Below are 17,499 nucleotides of genomic sequence, written 5' to 3'. Positions count from 1 at the left end.
GAAGTCAGATTGGTGATGCAAATAGAGATTGCAATCTCTTATTTTCTAATGACTTGGCTTATAGCACTCCTCTATCAGTTTTATAGACATTCCCACTCAACATTAAAAGGAATTACAGCAAATTGTGCAATTTTTTTAAAGTTTAGCATATCCAAAATGATTTTCTGCCATCTCTGACTAATTTCTTAAGGATTTCCAGTTTATATGATCAGAGATACATAATTGGAAAAAATGCTACAACACACATAATAGACAAATATATATTTATATATATTTTGTATATGTATAATGTCAATAAGTGAATGCTTACTGCATAGGATACAACAAAATTTCATAAGGCAGTTTAAAGAGAATAGTTATAAATATTCATTTAGGTTTAATTTTTGCTTCCATGAAAGTAATCAAATTTCTTCAGCAAAATCATTTTATAAATAGATGTTTCAAATTTTAACTTTCATCCAATGTATTAAAAATCTTTACCTCACACAGTGCAAATTTCCATCTCCCATGTTATATAGAATTTAAGAGGAAGTGAATATAAATTATAGGAATGTTTACTTTATTTAATTATGTAGTAACATAGCAAATAAGCATTTGAGATTGGGACAGTTATGAAAATGTGAAGGATTTTATTTATTCCCCACCAGCAGGCATGTGTCTGTATAGGTCCACATGAAATACTTCTTGAGTTTTTGTCAAATAAGTTAACAGAATCTGCCTCAGAATAGAATATCTGTTATTTAAAATTTTTTCTACTTCTCTTTTTTAGGCCAGCCCTGCTCCTATAATTGTCAACACAGATACTTTGGACACGATTCCTTATGTAAGTAACATTTTTATTAAGACTCTCTTTAAAAACTATGGTATAACTTAATTAGCTGAATTTAAGCTTAAAACAGTATCAGTGTTATCATCCAATCCAGGTAATCTTATGGAATGATGTATCGAATTTTGATTCATGAATTTTCTTTTGATATTTGTTAAATGTTGGCTTTGTCATGCAAATATTTTACCTTTCAAATTCATGGTTAGCACAAGGGCACATGATGAGAAATTTAAAAAAAACAATAAACCAGATAATTCAATTCTTTTTAAATAGTTACTTTGATAGGTAGTTCTCTGTAAAGAGATTGAATTGTACATGGCAGACATAGACAAACTTCTTTGAATTTCTAACTAAAAGAATACTCCAAATCAATTATATAACAGAGCCTAGAATATAAGTGATCAGTAATATTTGATGGATTTTGTTGGGCTTCTAACAAGAATTGGAGAAGTTCTGTGAAGATAGTTAATCTAAGTTAATAAAATCTATGCTTTCACAGAAGCATGGAACTTGGGATAGTAGAATCAGGCAGATCATGAAGCCTGAGAATCTGTAACACAAGCACTATGATTGCCAAAGGTCTAGGGTGGAATCAGGTTGGGAAGAGAGATCGGATATGGCAGTGGGCTACAGTGTAGGGAAGGTCTAGCAAGGCTTTGTGTGTAGGCTCTGGCTGGTGGGTGAAGGATAGTGATCAGGAAAGATGGGACAGTCACATATCCCCCACAGACAGTAGGGGTGAAGTAGGGAAGGAGAGCCACAGGGATAATGGACAAGTATAGATTTGTGGCCTTTGACTAAGTGAGTCAAGAATGTGAAGTACTTAGAATAGTAACTGGCACAAAGTAAGTGCTTGGTAAGTATGGGCTATTCCCAGACTTAAACCCCAACTTCAAATACCTTCAGGCACCAAGCAAAATCATAGACACAAATCAAGGAGGAGTAGGATCTATAGGGAATAAAAATCACATGACCCTCTAAAGGGGACAGCTGCCACTTGGGGCCCAGTGCTGCCAGATCATCCCATTTTTCAAGAGAAGCTATACATTTAAATTTTTATATAAATGTTTGCAATTTTTAAATACAGGCAACCACTTTTCAAAAGTTCAAACAGTGTATGTCAAACAAAATGTGTCTAGTCCATAAACTTCCGTTGGGGAGTTGTTTACCTCATAAAAACTGGAGGCCCTGAGCAGGTTCTGCCAGCCAGGACTCAGCCGCAGGGGAACAGAATGCTAGAATTAGAGTACAAGTTTGGAACTTGATTACAGGAACAAGTGACTAAAACTGGGACATAGGGTCAGGACAGGAATAACAGCAAGCAGGACTTAATGCTGAATCACCTGAGTTACCCAGCTAGAGCTTCTTAAATCTTTCTGAACAAGAGTAGTTTGGGCCAGAACAGAAATGGGGTTAAGCATACTGGTAGGAATCTACTGGCCTCAGTGATGAAAAGTTAAGGGCTCTGCAGAAAGAAAGAAAGCAACTAATTAAAAGAAACTGATGTCCCTTATTCTATCTGCCACTCTTCCTAGCTTTATTTATTCATCAAACACATATTGAGTTTACTTAATGCCTAATATTGTTTTAAGGACTTAATAAACATTAACTCGTTTGGTCATTGTAATAATTCTATAAGATAGATACTATTAATTTCTCTATTTCACAATGTGAAATCAAGTCAAAAAGAGGTTAAGTAACTTGCTCCAAGGCTCACAGTAGGAGATAGAGCCAGGAGTGAATGCAGGTAGTTTGGCTACAGAATTTACAGATTTTATTAACACCTATCATGTGGCTACTTATGTTTCTCCTTCATCCCTGTGTTTTTACTTTCAGCTTCTTGAGAGCAAGTGTAATAGATTTGGGTGGGAGACATCTTGTCACAGAGGCTTCAATACCCTTGTGACAGGGGGGCCCATATATGTATATATTAATGAATTTGTATTCCAAACTAAAGTCTTTATGATAGCCATCAACAAAGCACGCAAGCTGTGCTTTATAGAAGTAGACTTGGAGCACAGAGTCTTGATTTTGCAAGGAGAAACACTTCCCTGTAGTGTATCTATACTATTTCAAATCTTTATTTGGATTCTTGTGGTTTAACTGTCAGATGCCCGCATGTAGAAACTGTTTATTATCAATCTAAGATCTAAGGATCTTGTGCAGATGTGCTCAATTGGTATGGCAACTAGGTAGCTAGTGAAATCAGCAACATGTAACAAATTATTCAAACTGTTCCCACTCTCCTAAATATCAACTTTGATTCTTCTCAGAGCTTTTTATTTTTATTTATTTATTTATTTATTTATTTATTTATTTTAAAACCTGCACTTTTTTCACACTCTTCTACTTTGTGTTTCCTTGAGTTAGGTCTTTGGAGAGGCATGCTGAGTAGCTTGGTATGGGGAAAACTTCTAAATTTCTATGAGAGTTGTAAGCACACCCTTTCGTCTTTCTGAACACGTATTAATCTATAAGGCAGACATCAGGAGGCTTACGTCAGAGGTTGTTATGAAATCAAATCAGATTTTGTGTATGACATCATACTTTGTTCACTTTTGGCTGAGAACAGCTGGGTATTTATGTTTTTTATTAAAAGTACTTAAAAAGTAATACATACTAAACTCTGGGAGAATTTTAAATATAAATGCCTTCCTCCACATAGAATAAACATGAATACACTATCTCTCGAGAATGGCAGATTTCACACACAGCCATTACTGTGGATATGCTTAGGTTCTTGGCATAGTCCCCACTCTTCCCTTTTTTCCTGACTCACTGGGTAACCTTGAACAAATCACTGTTCCTTGGACAGTCTATTTTCTATTTTCTCATTCCCCAGTGTTCTATACTTTGTTTTCCTCTTTTCTTTCTCATGTTCTACTTGTTCACATAATTTCAGCTCTATTTAATGAAAAAATGATTTCAGAGTTCCCCAGGGCATTTTAGTCATGTTGCATAAGAACATTTCCTTCTTAAAAAATATTACCTGAATGACAAATTCAAGCTTATATATGAAAGTTCAGCTCAAAAATAATTTTGTTATAAGTAAATGTACTAATTTTGCTGATTAGCAAATTTGATTTTAGATATAAATGGTTTTTATGGAAATGGTTCCTTGGCATATGTGCGAAGGGCAATTGAATAACTAAAGGAAATTTCCAGGGCCAAAGAGAATTTTTATGTAAGTGTCTATTAAAGATACAAAAGATATTTAAAGATTTCTGCTTTTTTTTAGAAAGGTAAATTAAGGGATTTCAGAAACCTGCCATTAATGAAGGGGTCACAGAGGTTCTTATGTATGAATGCCTCAAATAAGCTCAATCTTATATAAGATCATGATAGTTTAGGGTTGGGTGGGACCTTGCATGTGGAACAGCCTAGCCTCTCGTGCAAAGCACAAGTCTCCTGTGTGAAAGTTAAACTCATCACAAAGACAAGCAGCAAGAAGGGAGGGAGAGAGAAAGAAAAAAACATTTTCCCATTTCAGAACTCTTCTGGTTTCTATTTTTCACTCTACCTTTTTATTCTTCCTCGTTATGTGTTGAATATTGTTCTATACCAGATGTTGAAAATATTCTTTTCTTAGGGAGTTCAGTGAGTAGAGCCTAATTGTGACCTGTATGTCTGGCTCCCGGAAAGTTGATGTAGTCACATGGTACAAGTTCCCCTCCTGGTGCTCTGCAGTCCACAAACATGTTGATTCTTTCCCAACATACTTCTTCCTTTCAGGACACATGGCAGAATATTGAACAGCATCCAAGCAAATCTCATTCTTTCAGCTAAAAATAAATTTAATCAGAGAGGTGCTAAATTTTTTTCTACAATTTTCCCTAGTATTCATTTCATTCATTTTCTTACCCATCTTCTGAAAATACACTGTGTAAAGTGATATACTTAAGAATCACTCATTTTAAATCTCATTAAGTAACTGGGAGCTCAATTATTTTAAACCTCTCACGTTATAGATATAGTTATTCTAGCTCAACTAGTTAATGGTGAAGCTCAGTCTATAGCTGACTGTTATCCCATATGTGTATCAATGAGTTTTGGTGTGTGACAATCAAGAAATCAGTGGCATAATAGTACTATCATGTATATCTAAAAAGAACAAAGACAAAAGAATTCAGAGGCATATGACAATGAGTATTTATTTCTCCTGTACCTGTTGGCCCTTTGGCTAAGGCCAACTGCTTCAGGCTATAAAATACCAGAGTGGCTGGAGTATCTCTGATTCATGTTTCAATCTAGGTTCCATTTCTGGGACAGCGGTAATTATGGGTATATTTTTTGTATCACTATGGCCAAAGCACAAGGCTCAAGCCCATATGACCCATCATAATTGAAGGCTCTGCTGTGTTAAATTCATTCATAGCCATTTGGTCAAAATAAGTCACATTGAAAAGCTCAAAGTAGAGGAAGGAGTGGGTATTTGTTAAACAATAAGCTAATGAACTACATTCAGGCCTTAAGTAAGAGAGCTTAGAATTCGTATATATCTCTTTATTTTTTAAAAATGATACAAACACAGGAGTTTTACACTTTAAAAATATTGATAGGTCAATGACACTAAACAAAATGAAAAAGACCTGGTTCAAGTCATATGAGGAGTGAAAATTTCATTTTCAAGGGATACAAATGATTATGGAAATAAGGGCAGAAGTTCCAGGATCATTGCTTAGAAACCCTCCCAGGAAAGTGAAAGAGAGAGGGGAGTGTAAGTAAAGGGCAAAGAAAGATGAGTTAGATTTAAAGGAATAAGAGAAGGTCCTTAGTAGTATCACATATTGGATTTGGCTGCCAATAGGATCATCTGTGTCAAAGTTACTTGAAAACAATCCTAATATCGCATGATCATATTAGAGGTGAGATTTGTACAGAGTGCCTTCAAATGTGATCAGTCATTGGATGCTAACAAAGCTATGGTTTTGGGACATAGGACAAGAGAGTGAATTAACAGAAAAATATGATATGAAGGCAAGGTGGACAATGTGAGTGAAAGTAAGAGAGGAGAGTGAGACAAAATACAGGATGCCATCCATGGGTTGAGGAAAATAGAGAAGGAATTACATTAGCAGTGAGTTTCATTGGGGTGCCATAGAGTGGGCTCCAGGCTAATAGGAGTTGCTAAGCAATGTGTAAATGACACTTCTGATTGATTCCAGCAGTAGAAAGCTGAGGGAAAGAGCTCTCTGAGGAGGAAGTTGCCATTTTCTCTAAGTAAGATGACCAAGCACTTGGCTGTAGTGCTGGACAGTTTGGCATTAATTTCTTTGAGTCACTATATACAATAAAAGATCTTTGTGATTTAGGCTACTGTTCACTTTTAATTGGGCAATTTTCTAGAATTACTCGTGATAGGAAAGGAAGTAGAATACATTTATCTATTTGAACCCTCTGGGAAATGATTAATACTGATAAGATGTTTGGGAAAATTTGTTTTAGCACATTTCTCTTTCAATACACAGGTTAACTTATTTTGTGATTTTTTTTTTTTGCCCCCAGAGACACTGCTAAAACCATATTGTTTATGTTCTTGTCTTTTGGGAATATAGTATTATCCAGATATAAAAAATTCTTACCTGCCAGAGAAGAGCTTATTTGGGGATAAAGTATGCCCAGGAGGCAATACAAATTCAGTACTAGAGGCAAAGCTATCAGTATTTGTTCCAGTCTCAAATCTGGCCAAAGTTGACAATTGACATTTTTCAATTGTCAGAATCAGCTGATCCCCTACTCTCTTATACTTGTCACTTTGCTAGAGGTGGAGCTGGACAATGCTATCCATATTAACAATGTTAATATGATACAAATCATCTGGGGACCTTGTGCAGACTGAGTCAGTAGGTCTAGATTGGGGGCTGGAAGTTTGAGTTTCTGATTAAAAAACAAACAAACAAACTTGTGGTGAGGCAGAAACTGCTAGATTTTAGACCACACTTGAGTGACCTGAGAATATAAGACAAGTGTTTTTTCTTTCATTCACAACTAGGATCTAAGCCTACAATTGCCAGCTAATACTTACGTGTTTTGGTTAAATCAAATTATCTAACTAAACCGCCATTTCATTTTATATAAAGTGAGAATAATGTTTGTCTTACAGTGATTGTTATGAATACTCTTTCTAGTATGTAGAAAATACTTAATGACTATTCATCATAAGATTGGGAGTAGAGTGAGGGTATACCTTTGATAAAATAAAACATTCCTCTGACTTAATCTTGAATTGTTGAGCCAGAAATGCAGATGCCAAGGCTAGTTCAGGTAGGATCAATGGCAGTTATGTTGTTCAGTGGTCTCCTGCACATCTACAGCTTGGCTACTCAGTCTGTGGCCTGTGTACTAGCACCAGCAGCACTACCTGGGAGCTTGCAAATAATAGACTCTAAGGTCCTGCCCCAGACCCACTAAGTTGGAAACTGTTTTTAACAAGAGCCTCAGAGATTTGTATGAATATTAAAGTTTGAGAAACATGACTCAATCTGACAGAGAAGCTTCAAGAACAAAGGAAAAATAATCATGAGAAATATTTTTGTAGCTTCTCAAATGCTACTGAAGGTATGGTCTGTGAACTGACAGTATCAGATCTCACAGGAAAGATTATTAGAACTGCAGACTCATCAGCTCCAGCCCAGATCTATAGAATCCTAAACTCTGAGAGTACAACCAAGGAATCTGGGTCTTTTTAAGCACCTTAGGTAATTCTTATGCACAGTGAAGAGATGCTGCTCTACAATACCTAAGGCACTTTTATAATCTAGTGGGGATCCAAAGCAGCTCTGGCTGCTAAACTGAAGTATAAGTGAGGGTTAGGAGGAAATAATGCATACAGGAAGGACCAAAGAAAACTCTAGAGGATTACTGAAGAACAATGATAAGATAGTTTGCATTAAACCAAGCCAGTTCTAATCCTAGTGGTATTTTTATTCAAAAATCACTTGAAACACTCTTAAAAAAAATTCTTTCTCATAGTCTAGTGGAGAAAATATATGTTAATAAAAATGTATTATGCATAGTGAAAAGCACATGCTTTAACTCTGCCTGGCTCACTCCTACATATCCTAAAGTTTTCAGTTTAAATAATGTTTCTTCTAGGAGGAGGAGGTTGGAGGTAAAGCTGCTGTTGTGTGCTTCCACTGAAGTCCCTAATTCCTTTCCAAAGAATTTTGCAATTGTTTCCTTAATGGTTGATATTTCTCCCTAGAATTCTATTTTCATAAGTACAGGGAAAAATTTGTTTTATCTTTCCCACCATTGTACCTTTACACCTCAGCACAATTTTTTGAACTGGTGAAGGGAAGGAAGGAAAGAAGGGAGGGAGGGAGGAAGGAAGAAAGGAAGGAAGGGAGGGAGAGAGGGACCAGGGAGAGAGGGAAAGAAATGGAAAGGAAGGTTGGAAGGAGATGCAAACAAATGTTAGAAGGGAGTAACAAAACATTAAAGTATTTGAAGAAGTCAGAGACATGGAAGAATTTTATCTGGCTCGTGCAGAGTAATTAACACATTTCCATGCAGAGTAGATAAAAAGCTTTTCAAAAAAGAGAGAATTGCATGTGCAAAGGTCAGAAATCTGGAAACTCATGTCCTGGAACACAAGACGGAAGCATAAACATGAGGCTAGGGAGCTAGTGTTGAGTCTGACTGTGGAGGTTTGGACTTTTTCCTGTAGATGTTTCTGGAAGTATCACCTCATGTATTTGCAAAATTATTTACATGGTGTTTTTCTTCTTTTTTTCACTACTGTGCTTTTAGGACCTGGCCTGCACCTGCTATGTAGTAGGAACCTTGAAATACATGTTAAATAAATAAAGCTAAAAAAAAAAAAAAAACAATGGTGATTACCCAAGACCAGTGAACCAAAGGCTTTTTTTTTATTTTTTAGTCTTCTCTGTATTTTTCTGATCTCTGAAATTTGTTTACCCTGTGCCATTAGTCCACTGTACCATTTCCTCCATGCTCATCTTATTAAACTGGCACGCCCATCAGGGAACTCATTAGTTTCTCCAGCCAACGTTATGTCTCCTTCCTCCTGATTCCATAATATTTCACTCCAAGAGGTTGTCTGCTTTCTAAGAAAGAGGGTGGACTCTGGGATGTTTTAAATCTACCAGACATTAGCTGGGTAACTTAGGAAATTAACTTTTCTGACCTCTTTTTCTTATCTGTAAGTAGAGATAGAAATAACGATCTTTCTTAGTGTATTATTTAGGGCATAGGTTAAGTTACATATAACAAGTACCAAAATAAGAGAGCTTTTACAAGATAGGAATGTATTTTTGCTCACATTTGACAGTCTGTAGGTGAGTTATCCAGAGCCAGAATGTCTATTCTGCTCCATAAGTTCCTAAAGGGAACACATACCTTTTATCTTTTTGCCCTACCACTCTTGGGGATTGCCCTTTTACACAGTCTAAGAGGTCTGCTGCCATGATGACATGCCACAGAGCATCTTGGAAGTACAAAGATGGGCATGGTTTGTCCCTTCAAAGGTACCTCTGAGAAGTTGTAAACATGATTTCCCCCTCATATCATAAAGGGTAGAACTCAGACCAAAGCTACTTTTAGCTGTAAAGGGAGGCTGAGCCATGTAATATTTACGCTAGTTGTCCTGGCCCAGACAAAATAGTGAGATCCCTTTACTATGGAAGGAAAGGGTAATGAATATTGAGGGGCCAACCAGAGTCCTTAGCCACACAGAGTGGTTAGCAGAGTTCCTCAACATGGGAGTTGTCATCATGCTAAAGGTGATACTTGGAGACTGGAAGAAATTAGAAATTCTCTTCCTAGTTCTCTCCATTTCTACCCTTAGCATTTTATAGGCTTTATAAAAAACAATGCACTGTTATAGTTGTATGAGTATTCAATTGCTATACAGCCTAGTCTATATGAGATATACATGCTTATAAACATTTTACCAGTAGCAATTCTCAAAAAAAATTTTTAGAGGTCACAGGTTATAAAATTTAGAGATAATATTTAGAAATTGAATGGCTCATAATGAATGTTCAACAAATGAGAGCCATTATTCCTGTAATAACTTAAAATTTGCTATTTTTTGTGGGTTTATCAATAGTTCTTACCACTTGGTATTGCCAAATAGAATTGTCCTTTGCTTCTCTTTAGACTGTAGGGAACAATTAGTTGAGGCCTATACATATTATATATATGTTGGATTTTAATAAAAGTTTAATTTGTCACTGTTACACTCAATGTCATTATTCAAATTTATCTATTTTAACAGGGTAAATTTTAATTTGAAAAGGTAATTTATCAAGTAAAATGTGTGTGTTTTAGCTTGATCTACATAACCAACCAAATAGAGGAATACACAGCCACCCAAGAGTGGGGTGCCTAATTTATTGACTTAGTTTCCAACTTAATATGCTCGTGCTCATTCATAATAACTCCCTTCAAAGTATGATCCCTTAAAAGTATTTTTACTCTCTCAAATGTATTATTGAAAATAAATGTAGGCAGTCATATATGAGAAAGAAGAAATCATGGCTGAGAACACAAAGAACAAGAAGAGGGACAGAGATTAAAATAAGGTCAGGAAAAGAAATGAGAACAGAGTAATCAAAATTAATTGCCTAAATTTTTATACTACCTTCCCTCAATTTTAAGAGTATAATATTTACATTGAACTAAAAAAATATTTTAAAAATCCCTACTTCAAAAGGGCTAAAACATTTCCCTAGGACTTCGGGAGCTGTATGTGATGCTTAGAATAGTTTATAATCTTATCTCTCCCCTTGTTAAATTTTGTTGGGCTTTTAAATCGACTTTTCTACACTGATTTTTCAGGGACTGATTCTTAGGGGATGATATAGCTACTTATTATTTCTGGGAAATCAGTCATATATATCTTGTTTTAGTGATTACTCTCCCAGTGTCTTCTATTCCCTACATGTATTATGCCTTAGCCCTAATTTATTTCCCTCCTATTATCATTTAGAAATTTCATGTCTGTCTGAACATTTTTTCAGAAAAAGATGAACTTTCATGAGCTTTTCCTTTGGTAAGAAAGCCTGGTTGCTGCTTCACAACCAGCTTTAATGGAAATACATTTTCATTATCCTGATTTCCACCAAGTGCCCCAAATGATGTATTTGCCTAGAGGTGTTTTATTTTGGAAACTCAGTAACATAAAACCCAAAGAATAGCTATCTAATGAGATGTCACATGAAGAAAAACTAGTCAAGAAATAACAAAGCCAGATAGGTCAAATAACATGCTGAGAGGAACAAATAAACAATAGCCCAGCAGAATCACATCTCTTTAAATCTCAGGGAACTCTTGGTATTTTTGTTTGTGTATTTTTAAGCACATTACTAATACTTTTTGTGATCCCTTGAAGCTGTGGTTCTCAGCCTTAGCTACACATTGTAATTGTTTGGCACTTAGAAAGACTGATGCCTGGATATAGAAATAAAGTCTTAATGGGTCTGGGCTATAGCCTGGGGTATTGGCATAGGGATGTTTAAAACCTCACTAGGTGATTCTTTTGTGCATCCAACATTGAAAGTCACTGCCTTTGAAGTGTAAAATGGAGTTTTCTTTATTTGACTTGGAATTTTAAAAGACCAACCACTTGCATTACTTATTGTTTTTAAAAAGAACCTGGTAACTGCAGTGTAGAGTATATTGCTAAAATGTGTTGAAATATTTGGTGTTTATGAGACACTGTGATTCTGTAAATTCCTTCCAGTGGCAAGGGCTGATTGGTTCAGTGAGCTCATTATAGGCAATATGCCAAGCTTGTCCCCTGCTAACTTGATAATGACACAGCCATTGCTAACAAAGCTATTTATGCAAAGCTCATGCCCCCAGGTTCAGATGTGATCAAGTTAAGGAAACACCCCTCCAAGCGTTGTTCTTTCTGACATGCGTCACCATTTAGGATTTGTAATTGGGTTAATTAAAAAGGGAGGCATGACCTGAGCTTGAGCAGTTTGGCTCAAGGGCCCCAACAGAAGGAAAAAAGAAATTTATAGGCCTGACTGCTGTGGAAAGCTGGTCTAGGGTTGACCTTTAGGTAGGTCATTATGGTAACCTGAGGCTCAATGTAATTAGAAACAGTCAAATGTCCAGACCATGCCCAAGTGACAACCCACCTTGCTGAGCTTTCTGGATGCCTATTACACTTAGTTTAAGAAAGACACTGAGAAAAAGTTTATATAATTCAAGTTGTATTTGGTGACTTTGTTTAATAAATGCCTGTTTTGATGGCAAAATGATCTGACTACTTTAAAATGGAACATTATGTTGTTGTGGCCAGGAGTACAGTCTTGGCATTCAACAGAGCTGGCTCTTGAGTTTGAATATGAACAATGCCACTTCTTTAGCTGTGTTTTTTAGTCAGCTGTTTTGTTCCTGTGACAAGAACATTAAAGGAAAAAAAGTTTATCTGGAGGCTCAGGGTTTCAGAGGTCTCAGCTGACAGATGGCCAACTCCTTTGCTCTGGACTGAAGGTGAGACACAATATCATGGCAAAAGGGTGTGGCAGAGGAAAGCAAGTCAAGTCATGGCACCTGGAAACAGGCTTCCTCCCCAGGAACAAATATATACTTCAAGAACTGGCCCACCTACTCTAACCACACCCTACCTGCCTATAGTTAGTTACTACTCAGTTAACCCATCAAGTGGATTAATGCACCAATGGGGTAAAGTTCTCATAATACAATCACTTTCCCTCTGAATGTTCTTATGTTATCTCACATATGAGCTTTTGGGGGACTCATCATATTTAAATCATAACACTGTGTGAACCCAGGAAGTTGACTTCTCTGAGCCTTTGTTTCTTATTTGATAGAATGTGAAAAAGTGCCACAAGCCCATAGTACTATTAAGTGCATGATCTGAGCTATTTCTTTCATGGTTTAGTGAACTGGTACAAAAAACAATAGCTAATAATTATCGAATTATATGGTAGGCAGTATTAAAAATTATTTACATATGTTAATCTGTTGAATCCCCATGATAAATCCTAGGAAGTCTATTATTGTTAACTCTATGGGTGAGAAATCATAGGCAAAGAGATTAGTAATTTGCCCCAAGGTCTCACAGCAGACAGTGAGAGGTACACAATAGAACAACATTAAGCTTCCCAGTCTCCCAGTGGTGTAATAAAAGTTAATTTGCTGAGTTACTCACTTAAGAGACTGAGGGAGACACTTCAAAGCAGCTAAGGTCAAACTGGTGTTGTTATGTACCTCATTAATAAAAGGTTGAAGAGCTACAAATGGAGGGACATCTTCCAGATTGTGGTGCACAGAAGACATTTTTGAGCAAACAAAACATGTTACTATGAAAGTTGAAACTCCAGCTGGGGAGAGATCTTAATAGTACTATCAGCAATGCCAATGTGTCTAATAAATGATAAGTAGGAAATGAGAGTGATCTCAAACAGATGGGGTGAAAGTTCTGGATGTTATTTTATTTAATTCTCAAATATCCATGGAGGAACCAATCATTTTATGGATAAGTAACCTAAAGGTGCTTTGAGATGATAAGGTTTCCAAGTTTATCTCATTAGTTTTTTGGCAAATCATATTTGAAGTCAGATCCTTTGATTCCTCCCAACTAAGTGTATTCTCTGAGTTGGGTCTTTATGGACATAGTTAGGGCTGTTATAGTTCAGACTGCTATAACAGAATACCACAGGCTGGATGGCTTAAATAAGTGAAATATATTTCTCACTGTTCTAGACTAAGAAGTCCAAGATCAGGGTGCCAGAATGGTCTAGATCTGGTGAGGCCTCTCTCCCTAGTGATAAATGGCTGTCTTCTTGCAGGGTCTTCACATGGCAAAAAAAAAAAAAAAAGAATGGGAGGTTCTCTCTCTGTTTCTTTTATAAAGAGACAAATCCCATTGTGAAGCTCTACCCTCATGACCTGATTAACTGGTAAAGTCTCTATCTCCATGTAGCATTCCATTGAGAATTAGATTTCCAACAGAAGTATTTGGAGAGGATGCAAGCCCTCAGTTCAGAGCAATCTCTGAGTTCCACACAGCTCTAAGGTACTGTGATCCATTCATGTAACAGCTTGTAAGCACCTTTTGTATGCAGATACTAGTACCTTGTTTTATTCTTTGGTAGCAAGACAAAGTTCACTGTCAGAGAGCTTACATTCTAGTCAGAGTAAATGATAAACAACAGAGAAGATGTACCATCATCAGTGCTGGGAAGAAAATAAAGCAAAGTAACATGGGACCAATGTAGCTGGGCAGGCCCTGGCTCCTTTAGAAGAGGAGCTTGGAGGAGGTCTCCTGGAGGAAATGAGATTTAAATTGTAATCTGAACACAAAAAAAATGCCAACCAAGCAAAAATAGTGTCACAGTTTTAGTGTCACAGTTTTTCCGTCCCATTTTTTCCCTACCTGTTCCACAACTCATCTTTCATTTGCATGGTTGTGCTTGTTTATTTCTCCATTTCTCCTCTTGCTCAATTCCATGGTGAGGTGAATGTCCTCACCATCAACCCATCCATCAAAAGCTGCCTTATAGTCTTGAGAGTTGTCCTGATTTTCTTCTGCTAAAACCCCTGCATCTATGCGCTCATTCATTCTTACCTCTGATGCTTGTACAATCTCCTTTGTCGGTGTTCCATCTTCTTGTTCATTGTAGAGACCCTTCATCCAAGCCTCTTAATCTCCTGGAGCCCTGCAGTTGTCTCTGAAATGGTTCAGTTTTGCTTTATTTTTTTTTCCTTTAGTCTGCATGGCTCTCTATTATTATTCATAGAAACCTGTTATGTCCTAACACTTAAATATCTAAAAACCCTCAGTTCTCTGCATAAACTGTACCCCAATGTGATATCAAAGGCTTTTACAGGTGGCTGTGGTGCCTTCCCTTCTTCCTCCAGCCCTCCCCACAACACTCCTCACAACACTCCTGCACATCCACCACATAGTACTACCAGTTTCCTGGGCATGTTGCGAAAGTGATGATCTTGAACATACTAGATCTTCTTTGATGCTTTATCTTTTCTGCCTAATGATCTCCTACCTATTCTTTAGTAACTACCTTAACTACCTCGAAATCCATCCTCCTTGAACCCTCTCTACATTTCTGAGTGTGGCAAAATCTGTGGGAAAATTTGATTTTTTTTCTCATACACAATGAAGTTCAAACCTAGACAACCCAGGACTGACATGGTGCTCTATAATTTAAAAAGCCTACCTTAGCTTTTCTAACATTCTATTCTACCTTAGCTTTTCTAACATTCCAGCATCAGGCTTCTTATTTCTAGGTTTCCTCATGGGTCAAAGGGCTACTGTAGCTCTAACCAGCACATCATATCCCAGACAATAAGGGATGTTAACATTATACTCCCTCATTTAAGAATACTCGCAGAGTCAATTTATTGACCAAAGACAGTGATGTGGTCATACCAAGCTGAGAGAGGGTACAGTTTTTAACTTTTTAGTTGGGTGAGAGTTTCTAAGGAGAAAAAGAGAATAGTTATCCAGAGGTAGTTAACACTTTTTGCTAAGTCACTCTCTGTATGATTATTATTAATACCCCTTATAAGTACGTTTATTCCTTCGGATTTTATCTTTCAAATTCTCATCTTCCCACTCCAACTGATACCAGCTGGAGATGCTCACATTGTCTTCTATGATCTGGGTCTTGCCCTTGTCTCACTATTTATCCTCCTTCTCAGTGCACATCCTACCTAAGGTTTCCTCTTCATCTCACTCTTTTACACTCCTGTGAGATTGCTTAAACTTTTCCTTTAACTGGATGATCTAACCCATCCCTGTCTCTGATCTATGAACTCTCTCCTTAGCCACTGACCTACCCATATGGAGTTAGTCTCATATTCAGTTCTTTGCTCACATATCTGCCTTTCAAATAGACCCTGAACGTTTTGAATACACAGACACACAGACTATGTTTTATTCATTTCTACATACCTAGCACCTGGAACACAATTAGAAAAGAAGTCACAGGCATTCATTTCATTTTAAAATAATTCAATGAAATGTGCAAGTAAGGTATATTGCAAACATTTACTTATTACTTATATGTCATATATCAAAGAGCATTCTAGATGTTGAGATGCAATTTTTATGACTAAAATATTCATTGCCCCTCCCTCACCGAATATAGATTCCCATTAAGTGAGAGAGACAATAAACAAACAACAATTATGGTTTTGTGATTAAGTAATAAAAGACTTGGAACACTACCCATAGTATTCTGGGGCCACTCACTGGATTCATCTCTGTTATTTTGTAGACATATTTTGTTCTTATTAGTGTTATATGTCTCATGAAATAGTGGATGAAGTGTGTCCTTATCTCCTGACAGATTCATGCTTCTCAATGTGGCTGCCTCCAAGAAAATTGTCAATTAACTTCTTATTTAAGTTTATTGACTTCAAAAATTATAACTTGCCAAGCTTCAGATGTGGACATTTATGTGATTATTGACATTAATGGCTTAAGATAGATTTTTGTGGTGAATAAATATGATTAAAATGGTGGGACATTCATCCCTTTTTTTTCGCTGAATACATATAATGAGAAAAATTCACTTTTTCATAAAAATCATTTATATTGTTGAGTGCTTCTCAGTACTGGATGCTGTTTTCCATACCTTACATATGGTAGCCAATTCAATCCTCACAGCAACTATTATATTTAGGTATTGACTTTATCCTCATTTTATAGGTTAAAAAAGTAAAAAAAAGTAAAAAAGTAAGTGAATACAAGGAAAATTTAACTAATATGTTCAAGGACACATAACTAGAAGAGGGGCCAACACTCAGACCCTAGCAGGGACTCTTCTCTAATGTCTTGCCACCAGAAGGGAATCCTCAGCCCAGAAGCATCAGTGTCACTTGGGAGTGGGTTGGCCATGCAGGATCTCAGGCCCACCCCAGACCTACTGAATCTTTACCTGCATTTTAGCAGGACCCAGGGTATTCCAATGAAGATGCAAAGTGGAGAAGCACTGCTTTAGTCACTATACTATATGTCCTAGAGCAACTTGTATGCATGGATGCTTGTGGCTTTTCCTTTTTCTCGGGGCCAGTCAGACACTTGTGTCTTCCTGTTGCCTTGGGAATGTGTGAAGTGCTCCTGGCCATGCAAGTGCTCCCTCAGAAGATCTTCTTCTCATTTCTTATATTCTATATCCCAGTGCTCCCTGCATTCTGGGAGTCAGACTACTTGTTGGGATTTAATTAAAATATTAGTCAAATTATTGACAACATTGACCTCCATCCCCATGAACCACCTGGGTTATATGGATTGAGAGGAATATGATATCATTTCATCATTAAAGGTGGTTAGAATGTGATATTGTGCCGCAGTCTGGCTGGGCACAAAATCACGAGCCACTCAAGCAGGAATAAACTTTATTTCTAAAATTCCCACGAACATCACGCACATGGCCTTCTCCCTGAACACACCACACCAACCAGAAATCTCTCCTCTGGAAATCCCTCCTACCGCACTTCCCCAACCAATGGGAACTCTCCGGGAGTCCCAGAGCTCCAAAGTAGCAGGTCCAGGCGGACAGCAGGGGTCTAATATCCAATTGAATGCACATCCTAACATAATCATTATCATCTCAATGGCTTGCTGGGGTCACCTTTCAACCAAAAATGCCTTGCATCATTCCTACTCTGTTATGGCTCTTAGCAATATTGGAAAAAATTTG

General features: G+C 37.0%; 1 protein-coding gene across 11 annotated transcripts in view; it reads left to right on the top strand.

Annotated features, from left to right (window-relative positions):
* The window catches only part of Dlg2 (discs large MAGUK scaffold protein 2), a 2,013,368-nt gene that overhangs the window by 1,313,441 nt on the left and 682,428 nt on the right, over positions 1-17,499 (top strand). For 10 of the 11 annotated variants that reach the window (XM_077797652.1, XM_026384678.2, XM_077797650.1 and 7 more), the window contains one exon: positions 770-823. The exons of the other annotated variant lie outside the window; for it this stretch is intronic. In XM_077797652.1, coding sequence (XP_077653778.1) covers positions 770-823 — 54 coding nt within the window. The remainder of the gene's footprint in view (positions 1-769; positions 824-17,499) is intronic. 11 annotated transcript variants of the gene reach the window in all.

This window comes from Urocitellus parryii, chromosome 4 (assembly GCF_045843805.1).
Source record: "Urocitellus parryii isolate mUroPar1 chromosome 4, mUroPar1.hap1, whole genome shotgun sequence".
NCBI lineage: Eukaryota > Metazoa > Chordata > Mammalia > Rodentia > Sciuridae > Urocitellus > Urocitellus parryii.
The sequence above is the reverse complement of the archived record's forward strand: the minus strand, read 5'-3'. Positions and strand labels throughout refer to the sequence as shown.